Source organism: Gorilla gorilla, chromosome 9, assembly GCF_029281585.2.
Source record: "Gorilla gorilla gorilla isolate KB3781 chromosome 9, NHGRI_mGorGor1-v2.1_pri, whole genome shotgun sequence".
Lineage (NCBI taxonomy): Eukaryota > Metazoa > Chordata > Mammalia > Primates > Hominidae > Gorilla > Gorilla gorilla.
Window position 1 is genome coordinate 26,206,927 of NC_073233.2, and position 18,262 is coordinate 26,225,188.

Sequence of the window (18,262 nt, forward strand, 5' to 3'; positions counted from 1 at the left end):
AAGACTCCAAGGTCTTGGCTGGGCATGATAAGGCCAGACGTCCTAGGGAGCCTGTGCCTAGAAGGTGGAGCTGAGGTGTTTGGCTGGATGAGGGCAGCTCACAGTCCCTCTGTCTGCAGTCTGAAGGTGAGGGGAGCTATGGAAGTTTGAACAACTGGATGGAGGCTACGACTTAAAAGGTCTGTTTGTGACCAGACCAGAGAGAGGCCTTGTAGTGGCCCAGGTTCTCACTACCCACTTAGGTGTGGCTGCCCTGTCAGGCAGTGGCACTGATTGATGTCTGCTGTCAATAAGTGTGCTTGCAGCTGCTCCCAAGCCTTTCTGCAAGGGCCTGATTGCCATCATACCAGAGGAAGCACTTGGAAGGAGAATGCATCTGATTAGTCAGTAACTAATGAACACAGGGAGAAAAAACACTTGAAAAATTCCTAGCAGGGCTCTGACATTTGGCTTTCTGGCAGCTAGTAGACATTGTGGTTAAAAGTTGTTCAGATCTGGGTTCTAAGGTTGGAGAGGGTGGGAGGAAGTGCTGTAGAAAGGGACTCAATTTTGTTCTGAAGTGACCAGTAAGAATTCCAGTTTTCAGTCTCACTTGGACTTATTTGATTTTCCAGGGAGTTTACAGGGAGAGCTGGAGACATATTTTGCCATGGTGAGAGGTGGTAGCCGTGAGGCTGGTCAGCTTGAGTCAGGTGGAGCTTCACCTTTTATTAGCTATGTGATCCTGTGCACCTTAACCTCTTAGAGCCTGTTTTCCAGTATGTAAAATGGGGCTGATCATCCATTCAACAACTGTTTAGTGAACACCTACTGTGTGACAAGGACTGCTCTAAATGTTTGGTCCTGGCGTATTGGAGCTGTTACTCCAGTGAGTGAGAGAGTGTAGATGAGATCACAGGTACAAAACACCTGGCACACAGTAGACAGAAGCACAGACTTCCTAGCACATAGGGGGTAGTGATCAAATGAGGAAATGAATAGGAAAGTACTTTCTATTATATGAAGTATGAAACGGGGCATTGAGAGGAAGATCGAGGGCTGGGTGCGGTGGCTCACGCCTGTAATCCCAGCACTTTGGGAGGCCGAGGCGGGCAAATCACGAGGTCAGAAGATTGAGACCATCCTGGCTAACATGGTGAAACCCCGTCTCTACTAAAAATATAAAAAATTAGCCAGGCGTGGTGGCAGGCACCTGTAGTCCCAGCTACTTGGGAGGCTGAGGCAGGAGAATGGTGTGAACCCGGGAGGCGGAGCTTGCAGTGAGCCGAGATTGCGCCACTGCACTCCAGCCTGGGCGACAGAGCGAGACTCCGTCTCAAAAAAAAAAAAAAAAAAAAAAAAAGAGGAAGCTCGTAGGCACTGAATGTGGGTTACTCTGAGGTGTGGATGAAGCAGGCATCTACACCCTCATCCTTAAAATATCACCTGTTTCTCCCAGCACGTTCACCAGCCTGGTTTATTTTTTTTAAAGGCATAGTTTCAAAACCTCTGGAGGTGCTGTGTACACCCACCTGTGGCTTGTTCATGTTCCCAACAGACAATGTCACCATTGTGTGGCTGTGGTGCCATTCACAGGCATGACCCAGTGTCTGCTGCTGCATGGGGTCCCAGACCAGCCTTGCACACCACAGACTGGAAGAACTGGGAGACTTTGCCCCTGAGTGTTTCCCTACTTGGATACAGTCCTGCAATGGTAACTCATGTTATATTGGCATTTTTGTTTTTGCTACAGTGAGATTGTTGTGAAACTATGTTTGCTTTGTGCTTTGGTGACATGGGAAAGTGTCAGCTCCCCTCTTGGGTCTGTTAGTCCTGAGTGACAAGTGGCCAGCCCTGTTCCCAGGGACAGGGGAAACACTGTGATGGGTATTATGCAATATGCCTTTCCCTCCCTCTCTGCTTTTTCCGCACTGCTGTAGCACTTGACCTTCTGTGGCTAGTGGTTTCTGTGTGGGCCCCTCAGTAACAGTGTAGCATCATTAGGAGCCAGTTACTGCTTTCAAACCCTGCGTACTTGTCACATAACATTGGGAAAGTCACTTTACCTCTTTGAGCCTCAGTTTCCTCATCTGTAAGATGGGGAAAATAATATCTCCTGCAGAGGTGGGTTGGAAACTGAAGGAATCCCTTGTTTGTAAAGTGTTCACATGGCATGGCATCATCTTCATGGTAATTATAATCACAGCTAACCTGTTGAGCCCTTGCCGTGTGTCAGGCATTGGTAGATTATCTCATTTCAATCTCACAGTAACCAAAATGGGTGATCCATTTTACAGATGAGGCAACTGAGTCTCAGATAGGGTAATTCTGGGCAAGTTACTAAAACTATCAGGAAATGCTTGGAGCATGTTTGGAACTAAATTATCTGACTCTAAGAAGTGTTCTCTTAATCATTTCACCGTAGACATTTGGCAGATGGTAGTTACCATCCTACATAAGACTGGAGCAAGCATTGCCCCCTGCACAGGTAGATGCTCAGGCAATGTTTGCTTCATGCACCAAGGCACGCATGCAGCTCTAAGCTACTTGATATTCAGAGGCAAAGTTAGGAGTAGGGATAGTCCCAGGATGTGGAAAAAGTTGAAAATCCTAATTAATGAGAAGCTGTGCCACTCTTGCTGGTCACTTGCTCTGTGTGAGTATCCCTTTGAAACAAAGGCTTCTAGGTGGGCAGGTATTAGGGTTTATCTTTGTTTGGTGGTTGTGCAGGCAAGTAGGTTACTGCAGATAAAAAGGGAAGAAACCAGCAGATGGCTATTCCCCTCCCCCTGCTGCCTTCTTCTGGGTCCAGACAGGGATTTATACCCTTTGGTATAAATGTTCATGTTAGCCATATTACAAAACATATGTCAAGAGCAAAGGCTGGCAATACAATTCCTCATATGCTCAGATGGGGAATAGAGAACCCATTCACATCTCATTGCTCCTGGAACCCAGCTTTCTAGGAGTCTTACTTGGCTCAAGATCAGCTGAGAACTAAAGAGCCTTCCCTGCTGTACCTTGGGGCAGCTCAAAGGGGTGTCACAAAATCCTTCTACTTATGGGTTTTCCTTGAGGGAAAAGTTCCAGCATGGCTCTTGCTTAAACAGTATGTGCTCTTACTTTATACAGAGTTTTGTTTGAGACAGGGTCTCGCTCTGTTACTCTAGCTGAGTGCAGTGGTGATCAGGGGTCACTGTAGCCTCGACCTCCTGGGCTCAAACAATCCTCCTGCCTCAGCCTCTTGAGTAGCTGGAACCACAGGCACATGCTACCACACCTGGCTAATTTATTTTATTTTGAGATGTATTTTCATTTTTGTCGCCCAGGCTGGAGTGCAATGGCGTGTTCTTGGCTCACTGTAACCACTGCCTCCCAGGTTCAAGTGATTCTCCTGCCTCAGCCTCCCAAGTAGCTGGGATTACGGGTGCCTACCACCATGCCTGGCTAATTTTTGTATTTTTAGTAGAGAAGGGGTTTCACCATGTTGGCCAGGCTGTTCTCAACCTCCTGACCTCAGGTGATCTGCCTACCTTGGCCTCCCAAAGTGTTGGAATTACAGGTGTGAGCCACTGTGCCCAGCCTATTTCTTATTTTTGTAGAGACAGGGTTTCACCATGTTGCCTAGGTTGGTCTTAAACTCCTGGGCTCAAGCAATCTGACTGCTTCAGCCTCCCAAAGTGCTGGGATTACAGGTGTGAGCCACTGTGCCCAGCTTATACAGTTTCTAAAGACTCTGGGGTCTCTTAAGGAAGGTCCAGCAACTCAGTAGGTCCTAAGGACACATCCCTGTAAACATCAAAACACTATCATTTATAGTGACGTCCCAGGGGCCGGGGCCTGTAGGGGGCTCGGGGGCTAGGGGAAGGATAACATTAGAAATACCTAATGTAGATGACGGGTTGATGGGTGCAGCAAACCACCATGGCACATGTATACCTATGTAACAAACCTGCACGTTCTACACACATATCTGAGAACTTAAAGTATTAAAAAAAAGACAAGAAAAGAAAATAAAAAGTGCAATTGTGTTAATTAAAAATCAGATCATTATAATCTGTTTGGAAAAAAATCCCAGTGGAATAGTTTAAAATGTGTGGCTCTCAGAAGTGTAAACCTTCAGCAATCTAGAATGACTTATTCCTCCAAAACTCAGTGTTATTCATTTGAATATTAATAATGGTTGTTTATTTACTACATACTATGTGCCAGACACTGTGTTAACCACTTATATGATCTCATTTAATCTGTAAAGCAACTGTATATCACCACTGCACAAGTTCAGAAGGACACTGATGTTCAGAAGGGATATGACTCCCCAAGGGTCACCTAGCTTATAAGGCAAAGCCAGAGTTCAACCCTGGTCCACACCTACACCTGAGACTGTAGACACTTGCCTTTATGATTTTGTGGTTGCGGAAAGCCCACAGATGTCCCAAGTAATACATCAGAAGATGGCAAGGATGGGGATAGAATGATGGTCATTGCCCTAGAGGTTGGGCATGTGGGGCACTGCAGGGACATTGGGCAGAACCGGACTTTTCTGAGAAACCGGAGAGCAGAAACCCCTGTTGTGCTGTGCAGCCTTGAGCAAAAGACTTGCTTCTCTGTGCTCTGCCTGTTTCTCCAGTGTGTAGGGCTGGGGACACCATTTCACCTATTTGACTATTGTAAGGCAGTGGTTTTCAATCCCAAGGTGGGCTACATTAAAAGGAGGATACATTAAACCGTTAAGGAGAGAGGAAAGTGGGAAAAAGCCACCAGCTAATTTCGGTTTCCTCACCCCATGCAGCTAAAATGTTATGTGGACTTGTGGTTGATACCTGTGGGGATGGGTATCATACTCCTTGCTAGATGCTGCAGATGCAGGAATGAATGTGTCACCAGCTTAGCTCTTGATAACAAATGGTGCATTTCGACTTTCTTAAAATTGTGAACAATTGAATAAGCGGTGACATTCTTTGTGGTGTTCAAGGACAAGATGAACACTCTACTATTGTTGCAAAATCATTTTTTATACTCCAGAGCATTCAGAACTAAACCATTTAACCACATACTGCTCAGTCTTAGAAATGACATTGTGTTGGCTAGGTGTGGTGGCTCATGCCTGTAATCCCAGCACTTTGGGAGGCTGAGGAGGGCGATCACTTGAGGCCAGGAGTTTGAGACTAGCCAGGCCAACATGGTGAAACCTCATCTCTACTAAAAATACAAAAATTAGCTGGGCATGGTGGTGCATACCTTTAATCCCAGCTACTTGGGAGGCTGTGGCAGGAGAATCACTTGAACCCAGGAGATGGAGGTTGCAGTGAGCCAAGATCACACCCCTGCACTCCAGCCTGGGAGACAGAGTGAGGCTCTGTCCCAAAAAAAAAAAAAAAAGGCATTATATGATGACATTACCAAAGTCTAGAGTGAGGCTTCTTGAATTGGGGCCAAACAGTAGCATTCCCGTTACAATCAATCCACTGGAAATGCCTCAGATGCTAAACGACTGGTTTACTTTAAACATTAGTCTCCACATTGGCATTTCCTTCTAAGAAATACAGTTTGCTCTGTTTCTCCTGGAGCTGCTAACCTGATGCCATCTGCCTCTGGATCCATCAGGCTGCCTGGCATATCCATCTGCATTTATAGTTTGGTTGCTAAGGCTCCATTCTAGCACTTTCAGTGCAGTTGTTTTGCAGAATTTTTCTTGGGTTCTTTAGTGCTACCCTGCTTCATTTGAGGGCTAATTGCAGTATAAACTTAGCAGTGTTATTATCCCCTTTGGTTTAACATGGTACAATTATTATCAGTTTTTGTTATTACAACTAATGATTAGGTTCTTTACTTGAATTGATCTGTCAAAATGTTCTCTTTTGGATTTCAGCCTGTTTGATGTGGAATGATGTGGAGTTATAAGCAAACAAATGATGCACTCCTTAAAATTCTGTCAGGGGTAATAAAGTGAATCAAAATGAATTCACTGTTTAGCTGTCTTAGCTTTCCTTCCCCTTTTATCTTGTCAAGCCTTTGACAGCAGCTTCTCTCCCTCACAGAGCAGTTCTGGAACACTGAGTTTTTGGTTAGAAGGGATGGGCAGAGGGGTACCTCTGCAAGATGGAGTGATTGGAGCAAGAGGATGGCTGGACTCATTCTTGGGTACTAGTGTCAAAGGATCCTAGAGACTTTCTCGTGAAATGACTTGATGATTTAGAATTGGAATTGGGGATGGGATGGTGGTTTTGGTCTTTCCTGCTGTTCTTTGTCCTATCAGTTTCTACTGAAACTTCACAGCTATCCACCTGGGGGCAAACCAGGATGAAGAATCAATGGGCTCCTCGGGAAAAAGCAACAGCAGCCCTCAATTTTCCATCATTTTAGGGAATGAAAGGCTTTGGAGAAAACAATTCTGGATAGCTGAGGCTCAGACAGGAAGCCTGCTTGCTTTAAGCCCTTACTCAAAATCTTGAGCCCTTACTCAACACGCACATTGCTCCGTTTTTGCTGAATTGCTGGACCTGATGAAATCTATCTTTGATGACTAAAGAAATTATAAGTTTATTTTTCAAGGGTACCCCTTGGAAGAATGATTTTCCTTGCATGAGCTACTGAAACAGCAAGTGAAGGAGATGGGGCTGAATTTATGTCCATGATTAGCATGGCCCATGAACACTGATTTAAAACATAAATCTAGGTGTTTTCTTGATTCACTTCAAAAAGTTGAGAGCTGGGGACAGGGAGGGAAGGGAGAGGAAACTCCAGATAATTAATGATCCTTGTTAAATGGTTTCTGATTAATGAGCCTGAGCTATGGAGTGATTTATTTTCCCTGCTCCCTGCTCTTTTTAATCAATAAAGAGATTCTGGTTGGAGGATTTGCTGAGAGCCCACATCATGTAAGTCTCAAGTGTAATCAGTTTCCCAAGATTTGCCCTTTTTCTCCATGTTCAGCTCTACCTGGCGACCACTTACCAGCCTCCTGCCGTGGGCCAGCCCCTGTGACGCACTACCAGCAGTGCAGAGATGGGTGAGTGGGAGTGGAAAGTGGTGCCAGCATACACGTTCTCTACATCTGCTATATCACAGGCAGCTGAGGTTTGGGTCAGGAAATTAAGAGGGACTTGATGGGGGCCAGGCATTGGAATTAAGCTGGGTGAGATGGCCTCAGGCAGCAGAGGCACCTGGGCAGAGGGGATAGACTGAGTTCAGAGAGAGGGAAGTGTGGGGTGTGTCCGGTTTTCCTGAGGGTTATCGTATTATTACTACTGAGCATGTGGTATGTGTAGGTGTATCATTTCATTTGGTCCTTATAACATAGACTGGCAGACTTTCTGTGAAGAGCTGGAAGTCAGTACTTGAGGTTTTGTGGGCCACAGGTCTCTCGGTCACAACTGCTCGGCTTTGCTTTGTAGCACGAAAGCAACCAGAGACCATAAATGGATGAGTCTGTGTCCCGATACTTGTCCCGAGGTTGTTGAACGCCTATTTGTTTACATAAATAGGTGGTCAGCTAGAATTGGCCTGGGTTGCAGTTTGCCAGCCGCTGCCTTATAATGTGTTTGATATAATCCCTGTTTTATGGAGGATAAAACCAAAGAACAGAAAGATTAGTAGAAACTAACATTGCCCAGGGCCAACGGCCAGCTTGACTAGGTCAGATTCCAAAGGCTGCATTCTTCCACACAGGCTGCCTCCCCTTCAAAGGCTGGAGGACTTTCTGGGACAGACGGATGATAAGGCTGCCTTGACTGAAGTGTGAAGAGTTAGCCTTTATTATTTTTATCGTATTTTTTAATTTTAAAAAATTGTTTTAAGAAGTTTAAAAACAGGCATGCTTAATTAGCATAATACTGAATGACAGCCAATCACAAACTGAATTTTTAAAGTGGAAAGTGTTTGCTCCTGGTGTGGTGCACCGGCCTGTAATCTGGGAATCCCAGCATTTTGCGAGCCCACGCCCAGGCCTAGGAGGGAGGATCCTTTGTTCTATGAGTTCCACAAGCCTAGGTAGTATAGCAGAATCCCGTCTCTACCAAGGGGAGGAAGGGGAGGGTGGGGAGGGAGGGGAGGGAATCAACAATGAGCTGGGTGTGATGGCACCATCTGTAGTCCCAGCTACTCGGGAGGCTGAAGCAGGATGATCATTTAAGTCAGGGAAGCTGGCTGAGTTCGAAGCTGCAGTGAGCTTTGATTACCCCACTGCACCCCAGTCTGGGAGACAGAGTGAGACCTTGACTCTTAAAAACAATTTTTTAAGGGGGGGATGGTATAAAATAGATATAAAATTTACCATTTTAACCATTTTTCACATATACAATTTAGTGGCATTAAGTACATTCATGTAACAAATGGTATATAACCATCACCATTATTTATCTCCAGAACTTTTTCAACATCCCAAACCAAAACTCTGTACCCATAAAACTTCCCTTTCCTCCCTCTGCCCAGACCCTTTTAACCCCTATTCTACTTTGTCTCTATGAATTTGATTCTTGTAGGTACCTCTGTAAGTGGAAACATGCAATATTGTCCTTTTGTATCTGGCTTATTTCACTTAGAATTACGTTTTCAAGGTTCATTCATGTTGTAACATGTTTCAGAATTTCATTCCTTTTTCAGGCTGGAGTGCAATGATGCATGACGGCTCACTGCAGCCTTGACCTACAGGGCTCAGGTGATCCTCCCACGTCAGCCTCCTCAGTAGCTGTGACTATGGGCACGTGCCATCACACCCGGCTAATTTTTTGTGTTTTTTGTAGGGAGGGGGTTTCACCACATTGCCCAGGATGGTCTTGAACTCCTGGGCTCAAGTTTGCCTTTAATTCAGTGGGAAGTGGGGAGCCATTGATGATTTTTTAAACAGGTAATTAGATTAGAGCTGTGCCCTAGGAAAGTTCATTTGGCATTGATGTGTAGGTAAATTAAAGTTGAGAGAAGAGCTCTTGTTTCAGAATGAGAAGTTCACTTTGGCAGAGCCGTTTCCAACCACTCTATCCTGTAGAAGTTCTTGTGAGTGTACCTGATACTTGTGTGGCCTCACCATGGCTCTGTAATCGCAGTGTGTGTGTATGTGCACTTGTTGAAATAAGTTTAACCTTGGCTTCTTGCTGTGTTGTGCAAACTCACAAAGAAACCTAGTTGTAGAGACAGTACGTCTATTTTAAAGAACCTTAATCATCTAAGAAGCGATGAGCTGAGGCACAGCATCTCATCCCACTCAGCTGTGCCCTTGTTGATGTTCACTTCTCACTGAGCTGATGTTTTAGGTGCACGTGGCTTTAAACTGTAAACTTCATGGTCCCTCCCACGTGGCTGAGGAAATCCCTCCAGGGTTTGAGAGAGCAGTGTGGTGCATCCCCTAGTTAGGGAAGGAAGCCTTGCTTTATATACCAGCCTGGCCGGTTTCTGACTTGTTTTTCTTTTACACTGTGCCATACTTTGTTATTCCAGGGAGGGGATATTCCAGACTCTTGAAATTTGGCTGTGAGAAGGGGAAGAAATCCTTGAGTCATTTGTATCCTGGAGATTCAGGGTGGAGGCTGTGGCTGATTTTGTTATGCCCATTTCATGAAGCTGTTAATGAAATTTTTTATTATTTTTTATTTACTGAACACTTAGCATGTGCCAGATTCTGTGACCTTTGTATGTATGAGCTCATTTCATCTTCATAATACCAATGATGTAGGTATCATTATCTTGCAAATGACAACACTTAGGCCAGAGGGCACAGAGGGAATTGATAGCATAGAAGCTAAGATTAAAGCAACTCAGTCAGTTCCAGAGCACGCCTCTTTATTACCCTCCTCCCCAGTTGCCTTCACTTCCTGAGCCCCAGCATGGATCAGGACAGGCACTTCCATATAGTGCCACTCTGAGTCTTCACATCGACCTTCTGAAGCAGGCCTTATTGTACTCATTTTACAGGTGAGTAAACTGAAGCCCAGAAAAGTAGAGTCACTTATCCAAAGGCATTCAGATAGCAAGGGAAAGATCTAGGTTTGGGTTTTGATTACTTTTAAAATCTGGGACCGGGTGTGGTGGCTCACGCCTGTAATCCTAGCACTTTGGGAGGCTGAGGTGGGCAGATCACAAGGCCAGGAATTAGAGACCAGCCTGGCCAACATGGTGAAGCCTCGTCTCTACAAAAATACAAAAATTAGCCAGGCGTGGTGGCGTGCACCTGTAATCCCAGCTAGTTGGGAGGCTGAAGCAGAAGAATTTCTTGAACCCGGGAGGCGGAGGTTGCAGTGAGCCGAGATCACGCCACTGCACTCCAGGCTGGGTGACAGAACGAGATTCTGTATTGGGAAAAAATAAATAAAAATAAAATAAAATAAATTCTTTCACTGAGAACATAATAGAGGCATGAACCTAGAGTCAGTAGGAGGATGCCAGGGAAGGGATGAATAACTCGATTAACATTCACATTTGTATTCAGAGAGGCATTGTAGGATGTCAAAGGGATTGTAAAATAGGTTAGTCTGGGCTCAAATCCTGGCTCTGCCGCTTATTTGTGACCTTGGGCAGGTTACTTTGCCTTTCTGCTCTTCAGTTTTCTCCTCTGAAAAGTGGACACAATAATAACCTCTGCCACATAGAATGAGGATTGAATGAGTTAACGTGCGTAAAATGTTTATGTCAGTGCCTGGCATGTAGTAAGCACTGTATGTTAGTTGGATTTATTAAGCTCCTTCTCTGCATAAGGCACTCTTTCAAAAGTGCTCTTGTACGTACTTGGCATACGTCATTAAACAAAACATGCCCAAATCCCTACTCTTGTGGAGCCTACAGAACTGGGACCTGAACCCATGTCTGCCTCTTTTCCTTTTAATGTTTATTTTCCTTCCTCTCTCCCTCTTAATACTTTTCTTTAATGATCTTTTAAATTTCAAGTTGGCTATTGTCATTACAAAGGTGATGGTCTACTTCCTGAGCCTTCTTTGTGCTTATAAAATTGAAAATACTCTTGCTTTACTGGATCGTTGGTCTCTGACAACTGGAGAGTCACGGGGAAGGAGACTAGCATGGATTTAAGGATTGGATCCTTGGGCTGTGTTGTGAAATAGGACACTGTGGGTGCACCTTTGCAGTGGAAGACAGAGCTTCTAGGTGGGTGGGTGGGGGACAGGTTCTACAGCTCTCATCTCTTCAGGAACCAGAAGATGCAGCTCCACCTCATCACTTCCTGGTATGAGGCCCTCATGGTCCCCAGGTGGAGTAGCCAGAGATGCTACCTCCTTAGAAGGTCTCTGCTTGGCAAACCTGACCCCGGCTCCTGTTCCCATTCCAGGAGTGTTGCTGGGGGGCGGAGGTGACCATTGTGTGGGATTACACTGGGAAAGGCATTTGGAAGAACAGGATGGAGGGTGAGGATGAGACCATATGCTGCTCTGGGAGTCACATGGATCCTCGGAGCAGGCCTACTGGTTGAGGTAGAATGATCACCTTCATCATTTTGGTGGAGACATCATGGGATTAGTACTTGAGCCTGTTGTCACTAACCAGTTGAGGCAGGACATTGTCCTTTTGACCAATCATTTGTTCCTATCCATCTGAAAAAAAGAGGTGCTGATACCCTAAGGCCTACATGTTCACATATACACTCTTCTGCAAACTCACAAGTCCATGCATGGAACTTGGCACTCAAAATCAGAAGGTTTTTTGTTTTGTTTTTGGCTTTGATGGTTGGGGAGAAAATTTTCAGGCAAGAGTTTTCTTGTGCTTGTTGGCCTGTTTGGAAAGAAAATATTCTTCTTTCCTGACCATTCGGTGACCAGGAAGAGCAGGTCAGATATGTTCCCCAAGGGGGTCTGTTCTCCTGATTCCATGGGTCAGCCAGTCTTTGCCTTCTAAAATGCTGCACACAACAGTGTTGTGTTTAAATATGTTGGAATTTGCTGGGTTTTGTTCACAGAATCCCAACAGTGAAAATGATGCCTGGCTTTTAAATTAAACCGATTAAATTTGAGATTATTGTGAGGCCATAAATAACTTCACTCACACAAGAGTAATTGAAGGGGCTCTGTTTTCATACTTGGCTTCTTTTCAAGGGACCCAGGCTCCTGAGAACTCAGAATAGCTCAATAGCCCTCCTTACCCTGAAATGGCCCATTAAGAGATGCCTGTTGGGTGGTAACCTCCCCATACGTTTTCTCAATAAAGAGAAAAAGATGGGAAGGGGTGGGGGAGACTTTGCTTGCATCTAGAGTCGCAGCCTCTCAAAGCTGCAGCCTCTCAAAGCCGTCTGGAGCAGACTGTTTAGTTCTGTGTCCCCTGTCTCATTCAGCCCTCTGCATGTTTTGAAGCTTTCTTTAGTTTTTCCCTGAATCTTGACAGCAGTCCTCTCAATAGGCTAAGGCCCAGCTATGGTTAGCTGAATGCGTGATCAGCACAATGCACTGAATTTTAATGGTGCTGGCTGGCCCTGAAAGCTCACCAATGGGACAGTGGCCACTGTGCCGGCCCGAGCAGCTGCCTCAGACTCTGAGAGGGGATCCGACTGGCTTCCTAAAGTTGCCTGTTTGCTTTTTTCACAGATCTACACAGACTGGGCCAATCATTACCTAGCCAAATCCGGCCACAAGCGTCTCATCAAGGATCTCCAGCAAGATGTGACAGATGGCGTCCTCCTGGCCCAGATTATCCAGGTTGTGGGTAAGAGCAGATTTTACCTTGGGGGTAATGAGTTACAGTGGAGCCATCTCAAAAGGCCGGGGTGAGGGGAACAGAGCACTGAAATCTCTCAGAAGGCAGCTTTCTGTCTCATGTCTTGACAATTTATTTGATTTGTGTTTTGACTAAGTTGTGTGAGTACCAGCTTGATTTTATGCTTTTCCTGTTAAGGTCACATACACAGAAATATCATCTTGATTCTCTTAGAAGAAAGGCTGGCCAAGGCCAGAGGGAAATGCTGGTGGTTTGGGGAAGAGGTGTTCTGCCCCACTTCTTGCCTCCCCTTATCTTTCTGGCTCTCTCATTTCCCCCTTTGGATGGTACTTTTGTGGATTACTCTGGAAATATTTCCAAAAAAAAAAGTAACGTGGGGCTGGTTTAATCCTGCCAACTCTACTTGGGTCTGAGAAATCAAAGGCTAAGACTCCAGAGAGGATTAGATGGTCCTGGTTAATACTAGGGGAAGGGAACTTGAGCAGTGGAATTTGTCATGCCTTGGCCATGTGCTGGGAGGAGAGAGTTCCTCCAGTGAAGGCACGTGGGTGGATACTGGCCACAGCTTTGCCTTGGGCCTTAAGGTAACCACCCCATGGGCCTGACTGAGAGCCCAGAGCAGACCGAGGAGGCTTAGAGGTCAATTGGACAGCATTAGCCTGATTACTGTTACTGGTAGCCTTGGCCAAGGGAGAAGGTGCAAGGAGAGGACAGGGCCCAGCCTCTCTGGCATGTTGTTGTGGAAAAGTTGCTTACCCTTTAAGTGTGAGAAGTAGTCTTTCATAGTTGGAGCTCTGCTCAAATCCTTGGAGTACGTACCTGAAAACACAGAAGGTTGGCCTTAGCTGAAACTTTTGGACTACTGCTGCCATTCAAAGAGAAAGGAGTTTGTTTTCCCTGTTGTCTTGTGATTGATTTCTTAGACTACCTGCCATTGATTCTCCTCTTCTCCTTTTTCCTCCTCTCCCTGTATTAGTTTTCTGTTGCTGTATAACAAATTATCACAAACTTAGCCACTTAAAACAACATGTCTTTATTATCTCACAGCTTTTGTGCATCAGAACTCTAGGCATAGCTTAGCCGGGTGCCTCTGCAAGGCTTCAGTCAAGCTGTTGCCCAGGGTTGCATTCTCATCTGGAGGCTTAACTGGGGAAGGGTTTGCTTCTGTGTTCACTCAGTTTGTTGGCTGAACTAATTTTCTTGCTGTTATAAGACTGTGGGCCCTGGCTTCTTGGTGGCTGTCAGCTGGAGGCCACCATCACCTCCTAGAAGCTGCTCTCAGCTCCTTGCCACATGGGCCTCCCAATATCTGCCTGCTTCCTCAATGCCAGCATGGGAGAAAGCTTCTGGAACAAGTCTGCTAACAAGGTAGAATCTTACCTAACTTAACATAATCATGGGAATGGCACCTTACCAGCTTTGCCATAGTCTATTGGTTAGAAGCAAGTCACAGGTCCCTACACTCAAAGGGGACAGGATGATACAAGGGCATGAATACCAAAGTGCAGGCATCATTAGGGGTCGCTGTAAAGTCTGTCTGCCACATTCCTTTTTCCAATTCTTCCTCTTCCTCTTACGCTTCATCATTATTGTCCAAAGCTCTTTTAAAATTTCTCTCATTTTCTCAAAACCCTTTTGAAGTAAGTGGTATTCTCTCCATTTTACAGATGCAGAAATTGAGGCCCGGTGAAGCTTAGTAGTCCAATGTCACCTGACTAGTCTCCGTGGGAATTCTAACCCAGCCAGTCTGCTTCTAAAGCTTCTGTTCTTTGCTCTGCTGTATTATATTACTTTTTACTCCAGAGATGCTTAACTTAGTGCGGGGTTTTGTCCTCCTTCACTTTAGTAACCACTTATTGAGCACCAATGTGTTCCAGTTCTGTACTCCTTGCTAAGAATAAATAACAAATGTGGAAGGCTGAGACCTCAGAAGAAGGGGTACCATTTTTTTTTTTTTTTTTGGTAGGATGGTCATGGAAATACAACTTGCATCTGAGCTGGGTTTTGAAGCCCACATCAGCAGAATCACATTATGCATGTGGGCCTACTTTGACTGAGTTTTGCAGCTGTGCAGAGTGTTTCTACCTGAAAACTTCCCAGGTTTTAGGACAGGCAGCAAGAGAGGGAATATAAAAAGGATCATACTGAGAGGTCTTACCTTCATTCCAGCTCCATCCCTCCTGATTGTGGGATCAGCTCTGCTGCCTGTTTCTCCATCTTTAAAATGAGGATATTCATGCTTGTTTTATCTGATCTTACAGCAGTCTTATGAAATTCAAGTTAGGTATCAAATATGACATAAGTTTGAAATCTATGGCATGTTCCAGATAGCACTTGGCAGCAGCTACCTAGAAAGGTATGTATGGAAGGATGATGAGGTCTCAATATCTGTGTCAGTATGTTGTGATAGATTAGTCATGTCTGCCTCGGGCTCAGAAGAGGCAAATGGGAGTATGTATGTTGTGCATTTTCTAAACATAGTGCTATGAAAATGTAAGTTAGCAGTTTTATCATTGCTCAGGATGATGCTTCCCTGAATCTATTCAGATGAGATGAACTTCCCTAGACAGTGGCATCTTTAGGCCTAGGGTACTGGTCTGCAGTTCCAGAGACCCAAGTTAGCACCAGTAGTCCAGGCCACACCTGAGGCCACTAAATTGCTTCCGTAAACCCTCCACCCTCCAACACAGGATCGCTTTGTCCAGAGACTCCTCAAGTAAGGCTGGATGTCAGCATGTGACTCTCTCGCCAGACTGGCTGTGCTGGGGCTTGGAAACTCTGCTCTGTATGTAGAGAACAGGCTAAAAGGAGTGAGAAGACAGCAGTTATAGGCATCTCCTGTGTGACTTCTTTCCTCAGTTGTCTATCAGCCAGCTCAGAGCATTTACTCTTAGATTGTCTTATGAACACAGGTCTCTTGGTGAGAGGGGGGAGAAGCATCTTCTGACTAGGATGCCGAACTATTGGCCATTTGAACACTTTGCTTTTCAAGTCCATGCTTTCCCCCATATATGCCCATTAAAAGAAAATGTAAAAATATATTTGTATGTGTACACATATTTAATATATACATATGTATGTATATATAGATATCCATATATCTATATATACATACATAAAATTTTCTACATACAATTTTATATATATCTACATAAAATTTTCTACATAAAATTTTATATATATCTACATAAAATTTTCCCAGAATTGGAATCTTACTGACTTCATCTTATACTGGACAGAATTCTAGTGGCTATACTTGTTCTTTGACTGGCAAGCTCCTACTTATTCTTGAAAAGTGAGTTTCGCTTTGAGACCTTTCCTAGCTCCCCCACATAGAACCAGAGGGACCTCCCTCTGTCATCCCACCAGCTGCTGTCTTGGGCCTGGGTCTTAGTCATCTTCCTTTCTGGGTTCCCAACATTTAGCATGGTGCCTTGCATGCAGTGATGTTCAGGAAAAGTTGAGAGGATTAGGGATAAGAATTTTATTCACTACCAGCCTGGGTTGGATTGTTTCCAATAGGTGGCCTGAATGTTTCCCCTTCTCAACATTTAGTACTCCACTAAACATTCCTCTAAATTGTATGTCACACCTTTCTACTTTCTAGGGATCTACCACAGCTCTCAACTGTCAGGTTTGGAAAGGACCTTTAAAAGCTCCGATCTGATGAATGAATTGCTTCTATAAAAAGTAGTCAACAACCTCTATTAATTACTTCCTGTGATGGGCAGATTACTACCTTTTCAGGCACTAGTTCTAATGGTGGAGAGTTGGAATCCTTCAAAAGCTCTTGTCTTAGATTCAGACTGCTATAACAAAATACCAGACTGAGTGGCATATGAACAAAAGACATTTATTTCTTATGATTCTGGAGGCTGGAAGTCAAAGATCAAGGTGCTGGCAGATTCTATGTCTTGGGAGGGCCCACTTCCTCATTTGCAGACAGCCATCTTTTCACCATGTCCTTCCGTGGTGGAAGGCATGATCAAGCTCTCTTGGGCCTGTTTTATAAGGAAACTAATCCTGTTCATGAGATCTTTACCCTCATGACCTAATTATCTCCCAAAGGCCCCATCTCCAAACACCATTACATTAGGGATTAAACCTGAATATATGAATTTTGGGAGGACACAAACAAACATTCAGACCACAGCAGCTCTTCTTTTATTAAGTCCTCCCCTTGGTAGTGTCATTCCCTGTAGGGCTACAAAGAATAATCCAATCTGGGGACAGTGTGAACATCAAAATCAATTGAGGACAACAGTGGATTATAGCCACTAAATAAAATAGGAATCCACAAGCCTGTAATAATAAATAGATACATTTAAAAATAGATATATCAATGGAGGAGAAGAGAGGGCTGGACTCTACAGGAGAACGCTGACTGATAGAGGGAGTTGCAACCATCTGGTGAATGGGAGTTAAGGCAAGAATCATCAACGGATGCTGAAATCTAGAGGGGGAAATTTGAGGAGGAGCAGGATTTCCGCATAGTCTCAAAATATCTCTCTATTGATTGCTTATTAGCTGCAAGGGGAAACAAAGTAAGCACTAATTGGAGTATCCAGATCACATCATGACTAGGTGATCAAAATTACATCACTGGTGAGGGACAGATGGACGTCATGTGCTTCCTGAGGTGATACCCTGAGAAGAACACAACATCAGTTATGCTATATTCCAGTCAGGGATGGAAAACCTGAAACTAATCATAAGGAATCTCAGACAAACCCAAATTGTGGAACATTCTATTGAAAAAAAAAAAAACTGGGCTACATTGTTCAAAAATGTGAATGCTGTGGAAGACAAAGGCTGAGAAACTGTTCCAGGATAAAGGAGACTAAAGAGACGTGACAGCTAAATGCACTACATGATCCTGAACTGCATCCTGTGCAGAGCAATAACATGGTCTAAAGGACATTTTTTACTCAATTGGCAAAACTGGAATGTTGGAATTAAATCAATGTTAAATTGCCAGAATTTATAGCTGTACCATGGAAGACAATATACTAGTTCTTTGGAAATAAACACTAAGCATAAGAAGCAAACGGCATAATCTATGTGGCTTACTCTGAAATGGCTCAGAAGAAAGATGATATGTGTGCCTTACAGATAAAGGAGGGGAGGAGAGGGAGAAAGGAAAGGAGAATGGATGATGTATGTGGGAATTCTCTATACTATTCCTGTGACTTTTCTGTAAGTTTGAAGTTGTATCAAAATGAAAAGTTAAAAAGAAAACATATCTAAATGAAGGCCTATCAAAATTTGTAGGCAGCAAGATTGTGCCTTTTAAGGGACAGCCGCTTTCTAGGCCCAGGAGGAGTGTAGTGATGATGGCATGGTTGAGGACCCACTCCATCATGGGTCAGGTGCCAAGACCCGACCTATGATGGAGTGGTGATGGTGGGAGGGTGTCAATCACAGAAAGGTTCCTCAAGGAACTTACCTATAAGCCAAGACTTCAGACTTTATTAAGAGTGAGACAGGCAAAGCAGTCAGGGAGGGCATTCCCAGCAGAGAAAATAGTGTGTAGAGAGGAGAGGAGAGCCAGAGGGCCAGCAAGGCAAAGTCGGGCAGGGCCACCAGGTATAAGGCAATGAATTCTGGGCTTTAGCCTAAGAACAAGGGCCAG

General features: G+C 44.5%; 1 protein-coding gene across 9 annotated transcripts in view; it reads left to right on the forward strand.

The window, feature by feature from the left end:
- Positions 1-18,262, forward strand: part of NAV2 (neuron navigator 2) — a 775,852-nt gene that overhangs the window by 477,088 nt on the left and 280,502 nt on the right. For all 9 annotated transcript variants that reach the window (XR_008669893.2, XM_055356422.2, XM_063711041.1 and 6 more), the window contains one exon: positions 12,501-12,618. Coding sequence is in view for 8 of the 9 variants with exons in the window: in XM_055356422.2 (XP_055212397.2) it covers positions 12,501-12,618 (118 nt within the window). In the remaining variant the exon portion in view is untranslated. The remainder of the gene's footprint in view (positions 1-12,500; positions 12,619-18,262) is intronic.